This window comes from Seriola dumerili, unplaced genomic scaffold (assembly GCF_002260705.1).
Source record: "Seriola dumerili isolate Sdu_G_001 unplaced genomic scaffold, Sdu_1.0 BDQW01000003.1, whole genome shotgun sequence".
NCBI classification, from domain to species: domain Eukaryota; kingdom Metazoa; phylum Chordata; class Actinopteri; order Carangiformes; family Carangidae; genus Seriola; species Seriola dumerili.
In genome coordinates, this window is record NW_019174258.1 from 16,660,035 (window position 1) to 16,687,399 (window position 27,365).

General features: G+C 40.5%; 1 protein-coding gene across 1 annotated transcript in view; it reads left to right on the forward strand.

Annotated features, from left to right (window-relative positions):
• Positions 1–27,365, forward strand: part of cemip (cell migration inducing hyaluronan binding protein) — a 198,561-nt gene that overhangs the window by 156,335 nt on the left and 14,861 nt on the right. Inside the window, exons 13-20 of the mRNA XM_022743348.1 lie at positions 952–1,161; positions 2,167–2,372; positions 13,980–14,049; positions 16,263–16,391; positions 20,580–20,665; positions 22,613–22,744; positions 24,154–24,189; positions 25,955–26,110. Coding sequence (XP_022599069.1) covers positions 952–1,161; positions 2,167–2,372; positions 13,980–14,049; positions 16,263–16,391; positions 20,580–20,665; positions 22,613–22,744; positions 24,154–24,189; positions 25,955–26,110 — 1,025 coding nt within the window. The remainder of the gene's footprint in view (positions 1–951; positions 1,162–2,166; positions 2,373–13,979; positions 14,050–16,262; positions 16,392–20,579; positions 20,666–22,612; positions 22,745–24,153; positions 24,190–25,954; positions 26,111–27,365) is intronic.

Here is a 27,365-nt window from a genome sequence, read left to right on the forward strand (position 1 = left end):
CAGCACACTCACACCAGGGAAAGCCCTTCGAAATGAACGCCTCGGAGCATAGTCCCTCCTGACAGATGTGATATGACTTGTATCTCCACCAATATCAGCTGGTCATGGGCTGAGACTTTGTTTCAACTACAAGTCTGTAATTTTTCATGTGAAGTTACAATGAAAATCACAAAGTGTGAGATAAGAGGTTTTCTCCTGATATGTGCAACAGTGGCTCTAGTTTGGGGAACAAAGCTGCTTTTCATCACAGAGTCACTCTGCTCTCTAATTTGTTTCATTTACTGATGAATCATGTTAACTGCCTCTAATGTGTCCTTTCATCCCTTCTTTCTGTTATTCATTCTGCTTTCCTCTATTCTATCTCTCCATCTCTTTGTCTATGTTACATCATTTTTCTATCCCATGTTTCTTCCCTCTACATCCTTTCATCCATGCATTCCTTGTTTCCTTCCTTTCTGCACCTGACAACTCTAACCTCCCTCCATGCTTCTTCTCATTCTCCTCCTTTCATTTCTAGTCAATACCTGTTTTCTTTCATGCTTCCTTACTTCCTCCATCCTTGTATCCTCCCGTGCTTTCCTACCTTCCTTCCTTTCTTTATTCATTTGTGAACGGTCTAACATCCACCCTCCCTTTCATAAGTCCTCTTTTCAGTTCTTCTGTCCCTCCTTTCAGTCTTCAACTATTTCTTACCCTTGTTCTCTACCTCCTACCTCCACTCCCTACATTTGTCCATCATACTTCCCACATTCCCTTCCCCGTTTATTCTTCCTCCTTTCACCATTCCTCCTTTTATTTTGATATATTACCTTCACAAACACCTTCTGTTGAAACAGCCTTGCATTTGTTTGTCTTTGCTGTGCCCAGTGATTACAGTGAGAGCTTTTGTTTGACTGACACAACAACCTGATCTCCGTGCAGGAGTAACTGAAGTTTGTGTGTTGTCACCAGGTGGAGCGGGGATTCAGGGCAGTTCATATATCTGGGCTGGAGCTGCAGCACATGGGCCAGCAGACAATGGGACACTATCCCATCCATTTCCATATGAATGGAGATGTGGATGAGAGGGGAGGCTACGACCCCCCCACCTCTGTCAGAGATCTGTCCATCCACCACTCCTTCTCCCGCTGCATAACCATCCATGGCTCCAACGGACTGCTGGTCAGTTAAAGTTTAGTGTTTTTTATTTCGTTTTTACTTGATGTATTTGCAAGGAACATAATTTAACAAGAAGTTATAGTATTACACTGTAGTATATGTAATAGTATATTATAGTATACTATATATAGTGATATTTTGGGATATACAATTGTTTGATTTCATGCCAAGAGTTAGACAAGAGGATTGATAGTCCTCTCAGTTCTGTATCCGGCAGCGAGTTACTTTAGCACAAAGACTGGAAAAAAATAGCCTCAGTCTGGAGGTAACACGAAGGCCTTGTTCAGACCTGTTCAGATCTGGTGTTAACATCTTCTCTCGGATGATCTGATCACAAGTGGTCAGCTCTAAGTTCAGGTGTGTGAACGCACCCAAGACGCACTGAGGACACATTTGAGATCTAGTCACTCAGACCACATTCAGAGATGGTCTGGACAACATGTGTCCATATTCTTTTAGCAGTGTGAACACAAATGTGTCCTTGGCCACATTGAAGGACCAACCACTCTACTGATGTCCTCTGTCACAGTCAAACTAGTCCTGCCAGCTTCATAATGTACCAAAAATATATATTACTATTTCCAATGGATAAAACCTGATTTCACTGTAGAGGTGCGATGATTTGCTCAACCACTCTGTGCCCCACTCTCTCTCTCTCTCACTCACTCACACTGACATACACACAAGCACATTGTCAAACCTTCGCTGGAATTAGGGCATTGTCTTAGAAAACAGTATCCAGTTCCGTCAATATGTTAATGATGGAGTCTTCTTGCACAGTCGCTTTGCAAGAAGTCAGTTAATATAACATGGAAGATAAAGCGGAGCCAACCATGTTAGATAATGGTGCATATCACAGAGGGTGGTGAAAAATGAGGAATTAGGTTTTGGAAAGTTGGTACTTTCACAGCCAATTGTACTCTTTGCTGGCAGTTACTGTAGTGTGACATCCTGTGACATCTTGTCAGCCCATAATCAGTATAATTCAACGTGTCTTCTCCCTCCCAGGTAAAAGACGTGGTAGGTTATGACATGCTGGGCCACTGCTTCTTCATGGAGGACGGTCCAGAAGAGAGGAACACGTTTGACCACTGTCTGGGTCTGATGGTGCGAGCGGGGACCCTGCTGCCTTCAGACCGAGACAGCAAAATGTGCCGTGATATCACTGAGGGAGCTTATCCAGGATATGTGGCCAACCCACGACAAGACTGCAGGTAAGACATATGACCTCCCATGGATCTGCCAGGTGGTTCCACAAGTTTCCAAAGATACTAAACATGTCAGACTGAACCGTGGTAATGATGCATAAGAATATTTGCATTTGATGGAATGATGCAGCTGTAATAAATGTGCCTAATGTAAAATTAATGAAGAAATGCAAACTGAGACTGACCCATACTGTATCTGGTCTACTGCCAGAATGTGATAATTAGTTTTCTCACACTGTATCTTCTTAGACATCTATACAAGATGTTCAACACTACAGTAGGAATAAGCAGTAATACAGAACGAGTGACCGAAATCCAACTGGTCCATTAAAAGGTTTACCGGACCTATTTTTAAGTTTTTCTATTGCTACATAGCTACAGTTAGCATTGGCAGCTGTTTAATTACCAGTCTAGAAGAAACATTGTAAGTTCAACATTAAACTTCATTCCTTTACTCACCATGAGCTGTCTCCAGAGGTGGAAAGAAACTTGTTTTGTTCCTATTTCTATCACTTCTTTTCTTGTGATGAAGTTAGCATGCTAACCAGCTAGCTCCAGTCCGGCTGGAACGTCTGGTCACTGTAGCCTCCAGTCTGCCTTGAAGAAGAAGCAGCTACTCAGAGTATGTATTATCACCTCTTGTCTTGTGAACGCAACAGCTGAAGCTTTTGGCAACACTGGTAAATAGACACCTGTTAATGCTAACGCCAGCTATGTAGCAGTAGCAACGCTTACAAATAGCTCCTTTAAACGGACTTAAACTCAATGCAGACTCACAGGTCCATTTGGTGATCAAACTTATTTTATCCTGGTGTCTGACATCACTGATTACCTACCACTACTATTACCACTCTTATCTCATTATCAGTTTAGTTATTTGATAATAGTTTAAACAACTCAATGAATACATGGCCTTTGCTGTCTGATGAAACATCTCTGCTCCTCAAAAGAAATGTCAAATTTCATAGACTTTTGCAGAGGGGCTGCTCATCTGTTCAAGCTGTTGCTCCTAGGTCTTCCTCCTGTCTTGTCTTGTCTTGTGTCTAATCATAAACATTTGCACGCACACACTTTGACTCTCAAAAATACACTCACACTCAGAAAACCTGTTCTAAGGCAAATCACATCACAGGTACAGGCGATGTGTTGTAAAAGCCATTCTCCGTTCTAGAATCTGTTATTTTATTTTTAATATGTTGTTTTATTTTTTTTTATCCTCAAACATCTAGTGACCCACAGAATTATCTTGCAACACCTCTTGGGGGTCAGGACCCTCAGGTTGAGAACCACTGCACTATAAAACTATAATACCCTGTGGGAAACCCTAAATATAGATATTTAGGGTTTCCCACAGGGTATTATAGTATGTTCTCTGTGGGAAATACCTCCTTCATTAAAATCCTGATATCTCAGCAACAGAATAGAATAGAATAGAATACATCTTTATTGTCTTTGATAAAAAACAACCCAGATGTGTTGTTTAGTCTGTTTGTTTTGCATTTGAATGTCCTGTACCTTCTTCCAGAGGGGAGGAGGGAAAACAAGAAGTCCAGGGTGGGATGAGTCCCACTCTTGTTGTGGGTGGTGGGTCCGTTTTAGCTTCCTTAGGAAGTAAAGTCTCTGCTGGGTCTTCCCCACCTGGTAAGAGATGTTTCTAGACCAGGTGAGGTCGGCCGAGATGTAGACCCCAAAAGCTTGAAACACTCTACCCTGTCTATCTCCTCCCCTCGTATTCAGAGGGCAAAGTGCTCAATGCACCTGGATTTCCTAAAGTCTATAACCATCTCTTTTGTTTTTGTGGAGTTGAGGTCCAGGTTATTGTGGGAGCACCACTCTCCCAGTTATTGAACTCCTCCCTGTAGGCTGTCTCAGTGTTGTCAGTTATCAGCCCTACTGTGGTGGTGTCATCTGCAAATTTGACAGTGGTACAGTACAGTATATGCAGTACACTATGAGAGCAGTGATATCGTTTTTCATTATTTGGCAACAGATCTGACACTGTTCAATGTCCAATGTGACCAGTTACTGGTAACTGAACATTTAACACAAATTCTAATCTGAGGTCAATCCAAATGATCACTTCACTTTATTCAGTTTTATTTCAAACACAGTGAGCTGGAGTTCAGAGACACAGTAAAAACAAATCACAGTCACCATCCTGTTACATGGCTGTAAATTCTTACTAACTTACAATACTTATTTTTAGGAATGGTAGCTGTATATGGATTAAAAGCAGCTTCATTATAGTCATTTTTTTCATTTTTTTATTAGTGGAGCAGTAAAATATGGAACATTAATCCCCGTAATGCACAATATTCTGTTTAGAATTAAACAGAATTGTTTTTAGTGTGCTCGATACATTGCCTACACTGATAGTACCTGCAAACAATCACGAAGCTCATGTGTGCTTATTTTTAGCTGTTCAGAGAGGTTATCTGCCTGGGAACAAGGATCCAGCACATAATCCCTAATAAGGATAAAGAACCTTGGTATTGTGATGTTGACAGGGACCGTTGTCTCCACGTAGAGAGAGCATGTGGGTGAAGCAGCAATATCATGTTTCAGAGTTTGCAGTTTCATCTTACATGGAACTCTGTTGCTAACGATAATGTAGTTTCAGTGTTTCTCCTTTACACCTGATACAAAGACAATACATTCATTCAATGTGAAGTTACATGTGACAGTGTTGCAGAGTTTATTGTGCAGCCACTTCAACAACACGCCTCCACTACCACAGTGTTGATTAAAAATAGAAGCTTGTATTGTATAAATAAGAACATTTGTTCTGTCACAGACGCATGAGACTCACGACGTAAGAACAAGCTTCATCTCTCTAAACTTTGTCAAACACATTAGTTCTGTTATAGCAAGGTCGTTTTCTCTCTGCCACGACATTTGTACGTCTCTGCCCCGGCGACCGTATTATTTTTTGGGTTGTCTGTCCGTCCGTCACATTCTCGTGGCCGTGATATCTGAGCAACACCTTGACGGAACTTCTTCAAATTTGGCACAAACATTCACTTGGACTCAAGGATGAATTGATTAGATTTTGGTGGTCAAAGGTCAAAGGTCAAGGTGTGACCTCACAAAACACTGTCTAGCCATAACTGAAGACGTCACACAGCAATTATGACAACATTTCACACAAATGGTTAATTTGTGTAACGTAACTTCATGGAAGTGAATGGTGAAATTATCCCATACAATTACAAATGTTCTGAATAGTATTTGATATTGTATGTGACTCTGCATAAACAAGGATGTAATCTGAAACCGGTCTGAGTGGTAGAGACAGACAACTGCTGGAAGTGGTAATTCTTTAAAAGTTTAAAGTTTAAAAGTTAGAATAATGATGATAAACTCTGGGCATCTGTACATTTCTTCCATATAAAGCTATAAAATGAACAAAGATCCAGTCAGGAACAGTTTCACATGCAAACAGAGTAACTCTTCAAGGCTATAATTCTGTTTTGACCTGAGAGACTGACAAGAATGACAAAGACAATGAAATAAACAAAATGATTTCCTCTAATATCTTAAAGCTACAAGAAGACAAATAATTAGAAGCGCCAGAGTGGTCGTGTAGAGGAGAGACTCACACTGTGAAAGGGCAGAGGCTGAAAACACACTGGCAATAGCTAGAGCTCATTAGTTAAAGCTGTCCCTCTCTCTCTCTTTCTTAGACTCACACACACAAACGTTAGTGTGACTCTAGAGCCATTTTGTTACAATCTGTCGAAGTTTGTGAAATTAAATTATGTGAGTGTTGCAGCACTTGTAATTATTTCCCATCCCTCTAAATGATAGATGGCATTTTCAATTATCCACCAACATTTTAAAGGTCAACAAATGATCAGTTTCACAACTTGTGATCACACATCAGCAGTGAAACAACAAACCAACAAAACAAATTAAAAAACTTTTGATCTTAACTGTATAAATTCAAATGATGGATGTAAACATGTCGTGGCAACTACTACAACACCAACAAATGTGCTCACCAAATATGTTGATTAATAATGTGACTTTATTACACTGATAGAAAATATCCAGCTGCAGTTTTGTTCCCTACGTGCTGTTGCAGTTTAGTTGCATATAAATGTCATTTCTAGAGACGCTGAGCTAACCTCCCGGAGTAAAGCACATCACACACACTCTTATAGAATCAATGAAGCTCTTTCCATTGATAACAGTGTCTTATATTCATCAATGATAAATATGATCAGTCAATGAAAAAGTGAATAATTACAACTTCAGATATTGGCTGATGCTGGTGGGAGCACAAGCAGCAAGGACCTGAACACACAGACTCACAAGACAGAAGGATGCAGTGAAGGAGCTTTAATAAAATAAAACCAGCTGACAGCAGACATGCAGGTGAGTTCATAGGCAGATGAGCAGGCAAATAGTCGTTGGTTGGTTATGAAATACAGATTTGACCTTAGGCGATCCAGACATACAATAGGTTTTCACCTTAGCTGCGGTCAAAAAGTATTTTTTTCTTAGGAAGGTTCAGACTGAGTGAAATGAACTGAAGTATCAGAGCTGCTCCACTTCTCTACATGATAAGGAAAGGAGTTTCAATGCTTCCTATCTCATCTCCTTTAGCCTAGGAAACACTGGAGCTTCCTTTACAAAAGGAAAGGATAAATGCCGTCCCACAATTCCTTGCTGCAGCAACAATTTAAGTGATGCATCATTGTAGTTTCACCTTGGCAGAGCCAAGTAAATGTAGAAACAACAGAGAAACTGTTTTATATTTGAGACTCGATCCAAAACTGATGGAAATACTCGTCTGATTCACTGAAGCCCAAATCCACAAATATGAATTCTTCTCTTTGAATCCAGTCAGGAGTCATCATGAAGAACAAGCAGATTGAATTTATAGTCAACAATATCATCATCATAAAAACATATTATAGCCTGTACATAAATGTTGTCTCACTAAATCCCCTCTCATTGTGTAAAGACCTAAAAATTTATTTTATCTACTTAACAAATCTATAGAAATGTCCAAAGCGCCTCTACCAGGAAACAATGTCTGAATATAATTTATTCTGATCTCTTGCTCAGTTCCTTATTTCTTTTTAATTACTATTTTAATGGCTCAACTTTCTGTATTTGTATTCTTCTTTCATCTTTTCTTATTTCAACATTTCAATCCTGTTTGTTTCTGTGGTTAGGAAAGGAGGATATATCGTCCATATGTTATGAATAAAGTTAGTTTCAAAAAATAAAGCTTAGTGTAAGTGCAGTCAGATTGTTTTCCTAAGTCCTTATGAAATCTCCTTCACATCTTTGACCTCATGACGGTTTCCATTGCGGTCAAGACGAAGCGGTTAGAGAGGAGATTATCTTGACTTTGCAACCGCAGCCTTAGTCTCGCTTTTATGTATGTGGTGTATTCTTGTGTTTAGCCCACCAAATGTCTGGAACTTGAGAAAACTCAGAGAGTCCCTGTTGCACTGACAGAGGTGGCCGTGGTCGTCAGGTTGTTATCAGCTGTGTGTGTTTGTGAGACACTGCTGCATCTTCTCTCAGGGCTCGGCATCGTCCCGACATTTCTCCAACATGTTTTGGTTAATGACTAGGTGTCACTGCTTTAGTTCGATGTGAATTTTTGACCTTGAACAATTTGCTTTGTTTTGTCAGACAACTGAATGGATAAAACACACAAACAATGTGTGAACAAACGCATGCACACTTCAGTCACTCTCCTGTGCTCAGAAATGCATCAATGAATTCATGTGAAGGACTGAATGTTGCTGTACAATGACAATACAAGACAGGCCTCACAGCAGACATCAATGGTGCACATGCTTGTGATGTCTTAGCAACATGCTGAATCTTTGACACAGTGAACGTATGTAACATATCAGTATTTGACAATGTCCAGCTGAACCTCTCCTGTCAGAAACACAGACATGGCAAAGAAGAACTTGATTTGCAGTTACCAGTTGTTCCATTGTACGATGGTGTATTAGAGCTGCATTGAGGGAGAAAAAGAAATCTGAAGTTTCGAGAATAAAGTCGTAATTACTTCAGGAAAAAAAATTATAATATTACCAAAACAAAGTTGTAATTCTATGAGAATAAAATCATAATATTTCAAGAAAAAAGTCATAAGATTACCAGATTAAAGTCATAATATTACAAAAATGTATAATTTTGAGAGAAAAAAACACAATATTTAGGAATATTACAACAACCAATAAACCAGGTGAAAGGACAGTCAGTGGCAGCCTGAGCTGCTTCTGGCAGCTGCTGTTTGTCTGTCTAACAATAGAATAGACTCAGTTTCTTCACAATCTTTTCAGTGTCCTGATGATGATGATGATGATGATGATGATGATGAGCCAAAAGATGAATTTTCTCCTTATAAGTGAAACCTCTGCTAAAGTAGAACTTCACAAGATGCTCCACGTTAAATTAAATTAAACTTTATTCTTGTAATATTATGACTTTTTTTTCTTGAAATATTATGATTTTATTCTCAAAATTATGACTTTATTCTTGTAATTTCAGATGTGTTTTTCCTCAGTGTGGCCCTAATACTCTAAGAGTGTTGAGCAATGCAGTCAACAAGTTAAACAGTAGTACCACCCCAAATCTCTGGGGCTGTGTATTTAAACCCTACATCTAAACATGAGCTCACATCTAACCTAATCTAATATATCTAAATATCTGTCCCACAAAGAGAGACTAATTGACCATGAGACAAACAGGCACACGCTGTGTGTTATGGCTGTCTACCTCATCACTACCTTCACAGCTAGAAACAGGCAGTGAACTATCTCCAGTGGTAAATGACATGTGAGCGACCTGTGTGCAGGCAATACCTGAATAAGAGATCACAGAGTAAATGAAAATGAATAGACACCACAAAACACCTGGGAAACTGAACTGGAGTTTCCTGTCTCCTCTCACAAGACAGTTACCTCTACAGTGACCCGAGGCGAGGAACTTTCTCTAGCAGAACACATTCTAGTCTCTGACCGGACCATGTCATAGGAAGCTCTAAACTGCTCAAATCCTGATTTTCATAACAAAATCACCAAACACATAAATCAAGGACAAAGACTGTGCAGTGATTTTGGCACAATCACTGATGGAAGCCTCTCACACGGACACTTTTACAGGAGCTCCAACCCGAGGATGAGACGTGACAGATCTGTTTTACCAGTCTGCACGGTGGCTGGCAGCTCACTCTCTCTGTGTGTGCGCTCTGTAACTGCATGTGATGACATCACTCCTGCAGTTGTGTGTTTCCTCAGTCCGAACAGAAAGACAAACTCCACTGGCAGTGGAGAAGGGGTCAATCTGCTTTTATTAGTGGATTTACTCGTGTTTAAAAAAAACCTGCTTATACCTGATAATGTTGGTGGGAAAAGGGTCATAGAGAGGTGTTTCTACGGAGGAAAAGCCCAGTCTTGTGCTCTTGGGCCAATACTGCTGAGTAGATAAGCTTTGTCCAAAAGTCACTAGATTTTTTTTTCGCTGCAAAGTCAGTTAATCTAGCGAGAGAGTTGCTAAGGTGGCAGCACTTCTTGTTCACGCCATATTCATTTTGAAAGAGCAACAACCAATGCATGCACAGCATTCGGCTGACCAATGATCGTAGTCCACGGCAGCATTTATAGGGCTGGTCCTGCTGTTGGGGCTCAGTCAAAAACATACACTGAAACTGTTCATTCTGGCCATCAAACGATCTCTAATGTGCCTCCAGTCTAAATAATGGCAGGTAAAATCCATGCTGCTCCTTCTGCCAGAAATGTAGTTTATTGTGAAGTTACTGTGAGGCTTCAGCTGTCTGAGTAAATAAAACCAAGTCAGAATCTTCCAGAAGTACAGTCTTTGTAGTACAAAAGTCTTTGTGTTTCACTGGAAAGTGTTTCATTATTCAGCTTTTTTTTTTTGTTAAAGGAGAAGGAATGTGGATTTTGTCTCCAACTCAATCACTTCACTTTGGAAGTGCATTAAAACAAGAATTTAGATCCAGTTAAAAAGTTGTAAAACTGCAGCCAACATGGCTCTCTCCACCATATGCACACACACACACACATACACACACACACACACACATACACTCACACCGGTAGGAAGCCTGGCAGAGAGGCATTATATTTAAAGCATAAAGATGCAGCCCAGAATATAAAGCAGTTTAATCCAGGTCACGTGACTTTTTATCTCAGCACACTGCCTGTGCCTTCAGCTGCGCAGCACAAAGGCCAAGGTTAGGGATACACTGGCTTTCACTGATATGGAGTCATCCACCTGCTCTCCAACATGAGGATACTGGAGGGATTTGCTGTTTTTAACGTCATCTCAGTCTCTTGTTTCTGCTCCTTTCCTTTCATTCGTTCTCTTCTCCTTTCCTCTTTCCTTTCCTGATTTATCCAGTTATAGCAGCAGGGTTACACCCTGTAATGCACTGTACTTCTAATGAGGATTTTTGTCCAATTTGTCTGGATAATTGTATTCAGTAATGATTTCCACATCCCAGTGTATTTATTACCGTGGTTCAAAAATTCCAATTTAATCAAACATGATTATGCTAACAATGTTCCCAAGTGTAAGATTTATGATGATTAATTTCCAGTCAGCTTTGTGCACTCCCTGGTGGCTTCTTCTGTTTCTTAAATTGTGTGTGCATGTGTGTGTGTGTGGGTTGGTGCGTTATCCATCCAAGCCATCTCACGAAACGGAAAGACATGGCAGTTGGTTGCGCAAGCGTCAGTTCCTTTGGTGAAGAAGCCACACATGCATGGAACACAAATTCATCCAAAATGTCTAGTTTGACGTCCGAGTTAAGACGTCATATTTTCACATCTTAAGACAACATGACAGTTTTTTCACTTCGTGAAACATCAAGTATCAAGGCAAGTATCTGAAAGTCTTTGGTGATCCCCAGGCTTTTTCTCTAGCACCACCATGACGTTTACTTTTGGTTTTTATCTTGACGGGTTACCGTGAACTTTGGTACAGACATTCATTGTCCCGTGAGGACGATTTGTAATCACTGTGATCCCATGAACTTTCATATAGCGCCATCATCTGGTCCAGATGTTATTTTTTCTGGGTATACTCCTCTGCCCTGTGCACTGTCGGCGTGCCAAGCACACTTGGAAGTGGAGATCAGGAAGAATACCTCATCATACATTATATGTGGGCGTGCTGGAGGTTGTGACAACTGTGGCATGAATCATCACATTCACCACTTTCATTGCTTTAAACACAGAACTCTCCCTGTCATGATGCTCTGACAGTTTTCTCAGAGGAAACTTATTGTTGTCTGGCATGTTAACACATGAATACAGCAGCTCAAACACACTGCCAGGAGCAGCTGATGTGTCTTTTAAGTTGAATTCTATTTTAAATTCACTTTGAACATCTTTAAGAAATTATTATCATCATGTTTCGTGTCCACCATAGTGGCGTATGCACAGCGAAGAGAAAATGAATGATGTTTCTTTATTTCTGAAAATATTTTAATGTTTTATTCAGCCAGATTTGCCTCTTTTAAATGGAAACATTGATTGTTGATAATCTGCTAATAATAAAGAAATAGTTTCATCTTGATATTACGTCAAACATGATCCTAGTATGATCCACAAAGAATTTCAAAATAATTTTTGTAAATACTACTTTAAAACCTGAACCATGTCTATCACGTTGGCAAGCGTAAGCGACATGTTTACCTGGACTGTAATTCAAAATGTGGAGCTCCAGGTGTCACTTTGGCCATCCTCATTAAAAAGAGAATGATTGATTTACTGACCATTGCCCCAGTGTTTTGTGAGCTGTGGGGGAGTTAGTGTTAGTCTGCAGCGGAAGTAAAAAAAAAATTCCACTGCAAACATCAGTTTTTCAGCGAGGACCCTGGACAAGAGACGGAATGAACACACACAACATCTGTCTGTGAGCACCAGACCAAAACTGCTCAAAGCAACCACTGGGAGGGGGTCAAAGGTCATTTACCAGGAGTGAGTGGACAGTCAGAGAAAGATCAAGGAGGATGTTGAGATCTGACACCAGAGACCATCTTTGATCTGAGACAGGGGTTAGCATCTACCCCCATATACAGCCACCTGTTATCATGTGACCTGACGACTCAGCAAACTGTTTCCTCAGTCGTCTCAGATGTTTTCTGCTGTGCTTGAGATCATTTAGTGAGAGAGAACATGAGACAAGAGAGTGATGCAACAATCTGTTACTTCTCATACAACATTAGTTTGCTGTCTCCCACAGTTGGCTTCTTTTCTTTTTTATCTTGATTGACAGCAGGTCTATTGTATTATTTATCACGTGGACTATAGTTGTTGTTATTATTATTATCTGTTAATCTGGTCAAAGGAGTTTTAACATCAGATTTACTCACATATAGCTCTTTCCGATAAACACACTCTTGCGTTTCCATAAGTCTCTTCTCTTCAGCCAATATTCAAAAACACTCAGTTCCCTCTGTTATCTTAAATACCCCACTAAACAGAAAAACTGTGGTAATGAATAACTTTGCCCCCCTGATGGTAAATTGCAACAGGTTTAGTAAACAGTGTCCTGTAGCTCTTTGCTTTAGCTACCAGCTGTGTCGCTGTGTGGTGTAAGATCAGGCCTTTGCCATTTACCATTCAGAAGCGAAGGAGGAAGGAAACATGCGCTGTGGGTGGGAAACGTTAATGGGAACGAATGGGTGAGTGTGAAAGAGAGCTCAACATAGAGATTACAGACAATGATGGTAATGATGCCGTGTCAGTAACAGAGTGAAAGCAATTCAACTCATAATGTATATTTATTATTGAATATTCATCCCCCTCCCAACATCATAGGTTTACTATGGACTCGTCCCCACAATGTTCAAATGCAAAATAGAGATAGGCATTCTCAGCCTTTGTCTGTGGTAAATAAAATTCTATCTGTCGCTACAGGGTGTGAACCACTATGTAAGTAACTTGGGATATCAAACGCCTCTGTTACTGATGAATATAAAAGGAAACTCTAGAGAACAAATAAAGTTCCATTCAAAACATATTGGCATGAGGTCGTACTAAAAAAGTCTTTTATGTCAGATTTTGGTTTGGATGGTTATTTTCACTGGAGGGTGTGTGTACTACAGACGTGAGCGACGCCTGTCTATGAGCTTTTTATTATTTTTACTTTTATTTTCATGTAGATCCTGAGTCTCTCACCTGTTTGAATGTGAATGAGTCTGTGAGCCCAGATGTTCTGTTTTGTTTTGCTCCTTTTATTTTTATTTCTGTCGTTGTTAATGTGTGTTGCTTCGATGCAATCACAATGTTTTTTGAAAAATCAATCAACATATTAAAAAAAAGGAAAAGAAGTGGTGAGTGTAACGGACATTGCAGAAAAGCTAAGAAGACCTTTGAGTTAAGATTATCTTTGTCAAACTGCTATTCACAAAGCCAAGAAGGAAGTTCTATGTTAACTCTCACCTACACCTTTTCAACACAGTTCAACACAGCTGTCTGAACTAACTCCCTCAGTTACTGTTGCTGTCTTTATTTACCACTACATCACTCGTTCAAACTATATGTGTGCAAGCCAATAAACAAGCTTTCCCCTCTTCCTTCTTTCCAACACGATCCCTCTTTATAGCGCGACTTCAACTTTCTGGATCGCCAACCCCAATAACAACCTCATCAACTGCGCTGCTGCAGGCTCAGAGGTGAGTTTCTCACTCCAGCTTCCCCCTCTCTCCCCCTTCTGCTCATCCCCCACCCCACCCACCCTCCTCCATGTCTCTCCAGGTGGAGGTCTCATTACCACGTTGCCAGGTCAGATTAATGGCTGTATACTCCTATTAACTTCAGAATCAAGCAGACAACAGACAGAAGCACCGGCGCACTTTCACTATGATAGAGTGCCAATTATGATCATGCCTCTGGGATTTCATGAGGATATGTCGGGCGGAATAGAATCTCATTTATCCTCGCCAGTGTAATAACTTTTCTCATTTGCATACCTGCGAAGAACAACACTGAAACAGACAGGCTGACACGCAGAGTGGCTGTAGTTATGCACGTGGACGTGTGCACGTTTTTTTATTTTATGAACAAATAGGCCTCTACATGAATCTGTGGATGTGCACGGTTCTTTGTTGTTCGCCATTTTTACTCATTAAAAAAACCTGTGTCTTGACAACCTCTTTTTGTATGTACAGTTGAATACAAACGTTCATCCTCTGGGAACATTCCTCATTGATTTTTGAAGTAAATACATACAACACTGCTGCAGCAAACAAACGTTACAAAATGAGCCTTTGTTCAAATGTTAATGCACTGTTACTCTTTGTTTCATGAGGGAAAAATAATTCTTTGTGGTAGCTCTCAGCCAGTTCAAGATCCACCCACAGATTGTCAGTGATGTTCAGTCAGAGGTCTGTGTGTGTCTGTGTGTCTGTGTGAGTCTGTGTGAGTCTGTGTGAGTCATTCCAAAGCTGCAGCTTGTGTGTCTTGAGGTAGTTCATGGTGGATTTTGAGGTTTGCTTTGGATCTTTGTCCTTCACGTTCATGACTGACTGCAGGACGTTTGCAACTCTGCATATTCAGTGAATCTTCTCTCTGTCCGTGCAGTGTTTCCTGTGTCACTGGCTGCCACACAGCCCCAAAGCAGAATATGTCCAACACACTTAATGAAGTCTGGAGACTTTAACTCAGGGCTCTCCAGCCTTTTTTACTCTGAGAGCTACTTTGACAAAATAAAAGTTTCTTAGAGCTCTTCATGTCTGATATTACTGGTCACATTTATTCACATATCGTAACTCAACACTCAAACTGATGTTTAAACCAAATGATAACAATAATAATAATAATAAGTTTAGCAGGTCAGACATACAGCGGAGTTAGAGAGGGAGGACAAACAATATGCTTCAGTATAAATAAGGACAGTTAGAAGGAGCAGATGCTGTATAGAGACACCCACACACACACACACACAAACACGCAAAAACATCACATAAAAGCAATCTATAAAAATGAGTTTTAAGAAGTGATTTAAAAGAAGTGTTACTGATTCTGCCTCTTGACCCGAGCATTTCAGGCTGAGCGTACAGGCTCGTTATGGGGTTATGACTCTGTAATGTCAATCATTTAAAAAGTCATCAAAACATCAACATCCAAAAACCCTGTCACATCAGACAACAATCTGAGTCATGATTCAGTCAGAACACAGACATGAAAACAACACTGCAAATAAACTCTGATCAGAGATCAGAGAAGAGAACCTCCTCAGTCAGTGATCAGTGATAGTTGTCACTATACATCAGTGGTAGATAACAAACAGGAAAGTTAAAATAGATCATTCATTTACTTTCATTTTCCAACGTGTAAACAAATATGGGCTAAAAAAACGGTGAGCCCCACAGCTTAATTCACTGTAGCATGGCAACATGTTTCCTGTTAGTGAGAAAGTTTTAGTTTATATCTGTTTGTGATTTAGAAGAGTTGCTATCACTGTATGTTGCCTACAAGCAGATCTGATGTAAACAGACCTGACAGTAACTCCTTTGACTGATAACTGACAGATAATTATTAGGTGTTGAAGAGTGTTGGGGGGGGGGGGGGAGGGACCTTTGGGTGAGCTGCTCTAAAACAGGAGGTGAGCTGCTGGGAGCTCACGAGCCACCTGTATGAGACCGCTGTTACAAGTAGATGGGTGCCTAAACTTTTGCACATGGCACAATTACAGTTGATTTTTTCAGGTTTTTTTCAGTTCATGAAATAAGAGTTCATTAACATTTGAACAAAGGCTCACTTTAATGTCTGCTTGCTGCAGTGGTTATTTACTTCTTTTCTCTTTAAAAATCAACAAAATAAATAAATGTATGTGTGTGTATGTGTGTGTGTGTGTGTGTGTGTGTGTGTGTGTGTGATCTCTCAGGAAACAGGTTTCTGGTTCATCTTCCACCATGTGCCCACTGGCCCCTCAGAGGGTCTGTACTCCCCCGGACACACTGAACACAAACCTATGGGCCAGTTCACCAACAACAGAGCCCACTCCAACTACAGGGTGAGTGTGAGGGTGGATGTGTCAGTGTTCACACTACAATTACATATTAAATACACTGAACCATATGTTACAGCAGTGTTGCACTCAACTAAACCATTTACTAAAGCATAAAACTCTTCATTTCGTAGAACTTTATAAATTCATGACCACCTATGTGACGGACAAAACTAGAAATATACGTACACATTCTTTTAATGAGAATTATAAAGATGAGCATACACATGGTTCAGCTTTATAAATCTCACTCACTGAAAAATTGGGCGCATGTGCATGAGCCTCATTTCCACTCCCACAATTGGCTAAGATGCGATAAGATAAGATAAGATAAGATAAGCCTTTATTGATCCCACACTGGGGAAATTAACTTGTTAGTACAGAATAGGAAATGAGGTAGAAGAAAAAAAACATATAATAACAATAGTATAAGGTAGAAAAATAACACATCAACCATAAATAGGAAGATCTCTACATTATAAGTACTTGAAAGATGAGAAATAATAACAATTTCACTGATTGTGAAACTGAGGTAAAGACATGCATCAGTTTACTTTAGTAAAAGTAAAAGAATTAACATTCTGTTAATAAATACCAATTTATATGCGGGAAATTGTGCACGCATGGTTTTTGTGTGTACGCATCTTTTATGCATCTGGCCCCAACGTTGGTTGTTAAAAGATTAGAACTTTAGGTCTTTGAATGCGACATATTGTTTGTGTTGCTGAGATTTTACTCACTTGTTTCTATTCTCAGATAATGTTCTGATTTCTCCCACTCCACAAGTTTTACCAAGAACTAACTGGAAAATGACATTACTCTTTCCCAACACTGAACATGTTCCATTAAACTTCTCACAGAGAGAATGACACTTACTGAAGTGATCAGTGGCTGCTTCCATTTCAGTACATCACAGTGACCTAAAAATGTTGTTACTGGTTTATTCATGTTGTTTTTCCAAAGTGTCACCAGGGATTAAAATCAGCAGCAAATACAGCATATTAATACATTTCTAACTCATTATTTCCTGTTTTTGTTTTAAAGAAATCTGTAATTTATCATTATTTATTCTTAATACATTTTCTTAATAAAAAACACTGCATCGCTAAGAGCTAAGCAGAGAGCACGACTCCACACTGTGACGCCTGCCACATGTGACCTGCCATGCAAAACAGAGAGGAAGAGCAGTAGGTGAATAGTGAGAATAACAAAATCGAGGACAGACAACAAAAACAGAGGAAAGCCAGAGGAGAGGGATGAGATGGAGAGGACAGGAGAGGTTTCAGAGGCGCCTGCGGCATTAAGCCCAGCACAGCTCAAGCAGGGAGAGATTTATGAGGCGTTGGTGGAGAGGAAGTGTTATTGTTATCGCCCTCTTTTCTCTGCCCCCAACAGTGATTTCTTTCTTTCCCATCTCAGTCTTTGCTTCCCTTCTTCGCTTTGAATTTGGATCATCCTAATAGGAGCATAACTCATGTCAGGCTGCCCCCCCGGGATGTTAGTGAGAGGAAAGGTCATGTCAGGGCTGCAGGTTGGCAACACAGTGATTGTGTCTTTGTTTTGAGCGTGTGTGGCTTCCATCGTTACTGCTCTTATTTTACTGTGATGAAAGTTGCGTCAAATGTTTCCATTTCCACTGGTTGTGGAATTTAAAGCTGCAATAAGTGAATCTGACATTTATCCTTCAGTTAGGTGTCCCTGTGTCACTAGAACTTAAAAGTTCTATTAAGCAACGTTTCTGAAATTCAAAAGGTTCATGTTGGGGCGGCTGTGGCTCTGGAGGTAGAGCGGGTCGTCCGCTAATCAGAAGTCCGCATGTCAAAGTGTCCTTGGGCAAGATACTGAACTCCTAATTGCCTCCGATGGCTGTTCCAAAGTGGACACCACCTGCTCACCATGAAACACCAGAGAGCCGATGTAAAAAGAGCAGCAGGTCAAGAGTTAGCAGACACCAAGCCAGAGCTCAAAGGAGAGAATACTGGACTGATATGGACCATACAGGATGTTACTGTATTTTTCTGGATGTGAAAGCCGGTGATTGACCCTTTGCTAAGCCATACCCAATTATTACTGTTGTCAAGTGTACAAGTCCCAGACAATAGGATCAGGACAGACCATTTAGCAAAGTCATCACAAACTTCCCTAAATCCATTAACCAGCAGGACAGAGCCACGATCAGGACCCTCAGATCTGACCCAGGTCTGGTAACACCAGCTTCAGTCCTGAACTAGACGTTTTCTAACTAACTTTTTATAACTTTTCCTAACGTATATGACCCCACATACAAAGTAATTAGTTAATTATACTAACACGTGGCTTTGGAAGTAGTGGTAGGTTGCCACTGTAGGTTACTAATGTAGCCAGGCATGGAAAAATTATAGCGCAGACAGACAAACACTGTATAATCAGTTCCTTTTACTTTTGCTCTTGTGTTTTTGTATTTGGAAAGGTGAAAAAAACACAGCACAATCTGAAGTGTTGTTCTCAATAGAGCCGGTTGTCAGTGTTGGCTGATCTCAGCCTGAAGAACTGTGGTCAAGAATAACTTAAAGCAGCTTTAAACTATCACACACTCACCTTCAGCTCCTTGTATTACATTATTAAACAAATTCCCATTTTTGAGATGACAACTACCCACTTACATTTGAATACTAGAGCCAAACGTCGGCAGGTCAGGGTTAAATAGCAGCTTCATTAAACCAACCATAAACACCGTCAGGGCCACACAGTTGTGCAGGATATTCATTAAGACTGATGATATAAACGAGAGAAGCTGCATCTGATTTCATCTGTGTGCACTGCTGCTAATTAAGACCTGATCCCCGGCTGTTCAACATGAGTCTGGAAAGAACCGCATAAGAGTAGTGTAAGTCCTCTGCTACCGAGCCCGACGTGTTTCACAACAACACTCACGGTCTTCCTGCACGCAAGCAGGAAATAATGGTTTCAGCTCAACTAAAGCAGAGCAGGTTCAGTGAGAAGCCTGCAGAGCGTTTTCATATTCTTTTCATATTCATTTCAAATACAGACAAGATTTAGATAGAGACCTTCAAACTTCTGGGTACGCACATCTCCCAGGACCTCACATGGGCCCTAAACGTTACTGCTCTGGTGAAGAAAGCACAGAAGCGGCTGTGTTTTCTCAGGACACTGAAAAGAGCCAACGTGTCCCAGCAGCTGCTTCTGTCCCTGTATGGCTGCATCATTGGAAGTCTTCTCACCTGTGGCACGCTGCTGTGGTTTACCCTCAGCAAACCTCTTCAAAGAGTCATATAATTGGCACAACAAATCACTGGCACTCAGTTACCATCACTAGAGGTTCACAGTACCCGCTCTCTTTGTCAGGCCACAAACATCATAAGAGACTCATCTCACCCAGGTCACCACCTTTTCACCCTGCTGCCCTCTGGGTGCTTAAAAACACGCATTTCCAGATTCCTGACGAGTTTTTATCCATTAGAGGCTAAACTGCTGACAATCAGGCTAATAACAAGTACATAACCAAGCAGTATCCTGTACACATGCAATAATACCCTGAACCTGAGCAATATTATCTGTGTAATTTACCTATGTGCAATATAACTGAACACATACTTATTCTCCTTTTATAGCTCTGTTTTTATGGCATTTATTGTTTCTTTTATATTATTTATACAAACTGTATTGTGTCCACTTGTCTGTAGTTTATGTTACTGTATGTACCACTGGAGACATTTTATTTTTTTGTACACTTTGCAGTGACAATAAAGGTAATGAATACAACCGTAGGATCGTATCAGCAGCATGGTACCGGACCCCTGTCACCATGGTTACAATAATAAAGACAGGTTAGGTTATGGAACAGTCATGGACAAAAGAAATTAACTGAGTTAAGTTGACTCATCCATCCAAACTCGTCCTGATGCACACTTTAGTGATCTTTATACTACATCCCCTGAGCTCCCTTGCCCCGTCGTAATACTGCAGCCACCAGGAGTCACCTAACAATAAAACACAAGTGTTATTGCTGCTTGACCTGTAGGGTCGTTTCTTACAGAACAATAGTGTCCTACAAGTTCCTTGCTAATGGACAATAACAACCGTTATATTCTGTATTAGGAACAATGTTAACAATTAGTCTTTACTATTACAACTATTTACCATTATTCTTTATTTTTTGTGTTTAACACATAGATGATCTTCTTTCTGTTCCAGGCTGGGATGATCCTTGATAATGGAGTAAAGACCACCAAGGCTAACGACAAGGACAAGAGACCCTTCTTGTCTCTGATTGGAGCCAGGTCAGACTCCTGAGTGGTGTTTGCTATAATATTACAGCAGTAAAAGTACAAAAGTAGAATAAAAGCATTTCACTCGACACACCCGACACACCACTCCCTCTTCAGCATCGTGTCTTCCTCACAAAGCTTACACACCTCACCTCACCTGAAAACAGGATGCTGTTATTTTCTGCTCAGAGTATATGAATAGCTATCTATTAAAGCTACAACATCAAGATTTTTATCATATAAACCTAATTTATGAAGCCAGCAGCAATTTTTCAACTGCCATTTAGTGTATTTACAGCCTGTAGTTTAACTCCAACAAAACCAAGAAGCTGATTGTTTAGAGCTGAAGTGGAGCAGGTGAACAGTTTCAGGTTCCAAGGAATCAACCTCACAGAGAAGCTGTCATGTTCATCACACATCTCCACTTGTTTCTTAAAGACCCTCTGATGGAAATCCAGTGTGTTACCTTGTTAACATCCATATAATGTTTTTATATAACACAAGACATGTGATGGGTGAAATAATCATCAACTCCATGACTGAGTGTTTCCACCTTGAACTGCAGTGAACCAATGACAGTCTCATAAAAACAGATTCAGACAGCCAGGGTTTCATACATCACAAACCTAAGGAAACAATCCTGTCAACTGTGGGGGATGGGGGGCGGGGCTAAATAAACCTGAAACCTTGTCAGTACAGAGAGAGAGAGAGAGTTAGCATTAGCACAACCACTAACACTGTGTCAGCCACTGCCAGTTACAAGCTAACAAACAACATAAACAAATAAAAGATGCTAACTACGCTAACTGTTCTGATCCGTCTGCTAGTCTCTGGTTCTGGTCTCAACAGACTCCTCATCTGAGTCTGGGTCTGACTGAGGCTCAAACATGTGGCTGAGTCTCTCTGATGTTTCCTCCTCTAACCATCTTGATGCTCTCTGCTCTTTCACCTGTCCACCTGGAGACAGCAGGTGGTGGGCGGGGCTCAAGGCCTGATCCACATTTCTCAGTCAGGATGTAAGAGGAGATGAGATTTTCAATGTGTGAAAACTATGTTAAACAAAATAGTAGTCGTAGCAGAGGATTTTGAAGAGTTAAAACATTACTTTTAGGAACTTTAAGGAAACTGAAGGAGGAGCAATAGAAAGCACACACTGGAGAAGGCAGGAGATGTCAGTACAGGAAGGTTCTGCAGCAGGTGATTAAAACCACCCAGAACATCATCAGTACCCATCTACGGAGCATGAGTGATATCAATGAGGTGAGGTGAGGTGAGGTGAAGTGAGGTGAGGTGAGGCGAAATGTCTGCACGGAGCCCAAAAAAGACAAAACCCACTCAGCCACAGCCTGTTCATCCTGCTGCTGTCTGACAGGTGATGCTGAAGTATCCTCAGCTGTACCACCAGACTTTTCCAGTTTCTTTCCTCAGACTGAGACTCCTGAAATCATCCTCCAAGAGTTTTACATTAATTACTCCATGATTTATTCATTCCTTTTGTTTTTTGTGAGCAGCATAAAGCGACCACATCTGTAATTTCGTTACACAATCTTGTGTTGCATAATGATAATTAAATTGAATCTTAAATCTTGAAGCATGAAAAACAAAAAACTGGGCTAGTGAACTGGACTGTAAAGGGCGAGATCAGTTCCCAAGACCATGACAAGTCTCAGGAGGAAAGCCTACTGGGGCCAGACCTATAAGACCTGAACCAGACTTGAGTATTACAGTGCTGAGTCACATATCAGAAACAATTCATGCGCATACAGAGCATGATGTGGAGTAGAGGAGCTTGAATTTCATACATTGAATCATATGTTTAGTATAACTGTGTTAGACAACATTGTACTACTCCGTAACCTTGGATACAAAAGCATAACTATATATCATGAAATGCAAACACTCAAACTTTCTCAACTCTGTGTACGTCTGTGTTGCTGTGGGCGCTGTGGATTTCTTTAGGTATGGCCCCCACCAGGATGCTGACCCCTTCAAACCCAGAGTCCCTGCTCTCATCCACCACTTTGTGGCCTACAAGAACCAGGACCACGGAGCCTGGCTGAGAGGAGGGGATGTGTGGCTGGATGACTGCCAGTGAGTAGTGCTGCAAAACAGGAAATACTTATATCAAGCAAATAAGTGAGTGAATATACACTCACTGAGCACTTTATTAGGAACACCTGTATGCTTGCTTATTCTGCTTATATCAGCCAATCATGTGGCAGCAGTGCAATGAATAGAACCCTGCAGTTACAGGTCAGGAGCGTCAGTTGCTGTTCAAACATCAGAATTTGGAAAACATGTGATCTCAGTGAATTACTACTTACTTGTGGAGGAAACACCTTGTTGATGAGAGAGGTCAGAGGTCAGAGGAGAATGGACAGACTGGTTGGAGCTGACAGAAAGGCTACTGACACTCAGCTAACCACTCAATTACAACTGTGCTGAGCAGAGAAGCTTCAGAGTGAAGATCTGGATTTGTGCTGAGGCAGCACATTGTAGGCTACAAGTCTGAATCCATGGAGCCAACCTGCCTTGTCTCAACAGTCCAGGCTGGGGGTGGTGGTGTGATGGTGTTAATCTTGGAGCATTCTAGGCCCGTGATACACATCGATCTGTTATAGTCTGCCTCTCTAAAGACTATTTGTACTGACTCTTTATGTTAGGACTTGCATCGGAGAAAGGTGAGGGCGTCCCAAAGCTTGCCTAATGAAGAAACCCTGAATGTGACTCCACACAGAGTTACGCTCCGTCTCTGAGTGGGAGTGCATAGGGGCCATATTAGAATTGGGCCCTTGTCTTTGTCCAGTTTCCCTCTGTTGGGATTGTCTGTCGCGCACTAATGTGTTTCACTTTTGTCCAATCATCCCTGCCTCCCCTGTGTATCTTAGTCTGTGCCTTTTCCTCACTTCATCTGTTTTGTTTCCAACTGTCTCCTGGTGATTCTGTTTTTTGTTTTTGTTTTGCCTGAATTTTGGATTATTTCTTAGTTGTGCTTCACCACCTGTTGTGTTTTCAAAATTTATCACCTTTTTTCCACCTACCCCCCTTCCAGCAATCTTCCAACGTAACACAATCATAGTCTGATTGTCTCAGTCTGCCTGAGTATTGTTGCTGACTATGTTCATCCTTCATGGCCACAGTTCACCATCTTCTAATGGCTCCTTCCAGCAGGATCATGCTCCATGTCTCAAACTGGTGTCATCAACATGAGTTCAATGAGCTTCAGTGTTCCTAAGAAAGTGCTCAGTGGGTGTAAGTGTTTGTCTGAGTGAAGTTTGTCAACTGTCAGCTGAATGTAATTGAAATCATTAAGAGTCTCAGGTAGCTGTGGTTGTTTTTTTCTGCATATTTAATGACAGAGATGAAAGTGAGAAATTAATTCCTGTTTAAGTCCTATTTTCATCTTTATTTAATAATAACTTTATCTCCTTCAGACGTGTTTGTGTAAGTGTGTGTGTTCTCTGAAGCCTCAGAAATAATATTCTCTTTTTCTGCTTTAGATTTGCTGATAATGGCATTGGCCTCACTCTCGCAAGGTAAGGTCTGGCATTTTAAAATGTGGTTTAATGTGTTTTTTTAATGGATCTACCCCTGACAGACTCCTGACAGACTCTGTATACATGTAGAGGAGATGTGATATGCATGCACAGATGTACAGCGTTCCCTAGCTGTTTAGTTTTACATCCATAAAGTTGGGCAACTCTCAAGACGCATATTTAAAAAAGAATCAGGGGCGCCAGGGGCCAAGCTATCGTGACGCTTTATCTCTAGTCTGGCTCAAGCTCCAATCCAAAGAGCCTGGATTCTACACTTCCACTTTAAAACTTCAAGTTTTCTGTTCTCCAAAACCCAATCCGATGGTTATCAGATTTATTCTCCTCCAAAACCTCTGACATATCACACAGCTGTTTTCACAGGCTGAGTAGTATTAGCGCCACACTGAGGAAAAAAAGAAATGTGAAATTACAAGAATAAAGTCATAATATAATGAAAATAAAGTTGTAATTTTAGGTCACATGTTGTTTTAGAGGGGGGATATCAGAAGCTTTAAAATGTGAAACATTGAGCATCCTGTAAAGTTCTACTTAAAAAATAAGGAGATACTTCAACTTTTGGCTCATCAGTATCATCATCATCATCATCATCATCATCATCATCATCATCATCATCATCATCATCATCATCAGGACACTGAAAAGATTGTGAAGAAACTGAGTCTATTCTATAGTTAGACAGACAAACAGCAGCTGCCAGAAGCAGCTCAGGCTGACACTGACTGTCCTTTCACCTGTTTGATTGGTTGCTTGTAATATTCCTAAAAATTATGTTTTTTTCTCTCAAAATTTTGCATTTTTAATTCTCATATATTTATGACTTTTTTTATATTATGAGTTCTTGTGAAGTTATTTATTCTCATAATATTACGACTTTATCCTCAAAATTTAAGATTTCTTTTTTTCCTCAATATTGCCCTTATACAGTACTTAGAGGAGTACCAGCCTGACAGGTGAAAATGATCTTGTTGTGAAAAAATTGGTGGTAAAAATTAGGTAAAATTTCCTTTTTATTTGTATTCAAACAGGGGAAGACTGGCTCTATAGTTTTCAAAGTTCTTTGTGTATTTCTGCATCACTGAGCATGATATGAATATTAGTAAGTACACAAAGTATGTGGATAACAGACACACACATGCTCGAGGTGCTGGGCCACTGACCTGCTTTTATTTAATACAACACAGATGAACATTGTTATACAGAGAGAGACAATGCAGCAGATGTAATGTGTATCGGGCGTCCATCTTAGATGAAAACTACTTAATAGTTTAGCTTCATGTAGAAATAAAGAAATTAATCAGTTATTCATTCGTACCAAACTGACCACTGACTTCCTCTTCCTTATGTCTGTATTTTATTTTTTTTGGCTCCCATAACCTCAGCAATAACTCTCTATAATAACTCTCTGTTAACTATTGTGTTTTTTTGTTCTCGATAGTCACCTGTCAGGGTGTGACAACAGAGAAACAAGTTGTTTGTATTTGTGCTTTTGTTCACATCACTGAAGTGAAGTGTTGGGGATGACAACAGATTATTCACCTGTGGTGGATTCATATTTATTTAAAGCTACATTTACTCAACAAAGAAACACAGTCAGACTTACAAGTAATGTAAATAAAGTGAATTCTCACTATAGCATCAATAAAACAACTCTAGAGTACTGTCCTACTACGTCTACTCTTAGCAATGCTACTATCACTACATTTGGTTATTCCAGACTCTAACTGTCCCTGTCATGTGTGTGCAGTGGAGGGACGTTTCCAGACGATGACGGCTCTCGCCAGCAGGTGAAGAATTCGCTGTTTGTGGGTGAAAGTGACAATCACGGGATGCCTCTCCCTGACGCCCGGATCTGGGGACCCGGGGGTTCTGACCTCACTGGCAGGACCTTGCCACGTGGCATGTAAGCGAAAATTATTGTCTCTTTCAGCTCATTGGTTTGGTTTTATCAGCTGTGTATGCAGCCACATTAGGGACTAAAAACAAATGATTTGTTTGATTTTGTAATTTCGGCTGGTCGCTCAAGCAGCTGAAAGATCAGTTAATGCTGATGAAAAGTGAAAGACATCTACGATACATATAACCATTATTTTTAAAAAGCATTTAGGGTCCTTAATATGTTGAGTGTGTTTATATGGACACTACTATCACTATTACTGTGGTTATGGTATACTGGTGACCCAGTGAAAAAGCCAAATCTGGTGGTAGTGCAAAGTGGTAAATAGAGCAGAGTCCAGGCAGCAGGAATAAGTCTCATGCACATATAAACGCTCCCATTTCAACATAGTCAGTGAAATACTGTTTTGTGGAACCTTGATGTCTAGACTTAATGTAACCCAGTTTGAAACTGCAGTAGACCACAGGGGAGAGCAGGGACCAATGAAACACTTTTCAGATAAATGTCATTATGAAAGATAAAGTTACAGACAGAAACTGTTTTCCATTGTAATCAACGCCTCATATGTGTGGGTTATGGATACCAAGTGTTATTTTGCACAAATGTGGAACCACATTTCTAGTTTCCAATGTTTTTACCCATGTAATAAAAAGGGGACATTTCTGCGAACAGGCCACCAAAAACAGGGACTGTTCCTGGGAAATGGGGACGTCTGGTCACCCTTAATGTAAACTGTGTGTTAAGTGACGATATATGGATGGACAATGGAGAAATGTTTGACCAACTGTGGAGATCCTCTACCATGGGTTAGTTGTTGCCTCTGTAATCTTTTTGAACTGACGTTAATTGAACCTGAGCACAGCTGCTTTTCTTCATGAAGGAGCACAGTCAGAACGTCTGACAGCCGCTCTTCATGCCCAGTGTTTCAAACTCCAAAGATAGATTTGGGTGGAGTGCGAGTTTAATAGAGGCTGGTATGTGTGGGAGACAGACTCGGTATGCTCGGAATCAGCCTCGGCCCACTTGGCAGAGTAAAGAAGGAATGTCTCAACAGTAGAATTATCACAGATTCCTTTATTGTGTGGGGAAAAGAGAAGTCCACATAAAGGGCTTCAGTCTGGATGCTTCATATTGAGCCTGACTTTCTTTGATGCAACTAGATAAAGTCAGGCATGCGATTGCCATCGTGCTCTCACGCTGTGCCGCGCTGAACATTTTATGAAGGCCACTGGATAGAAAAAGATTTTCATCAGCATCCAAG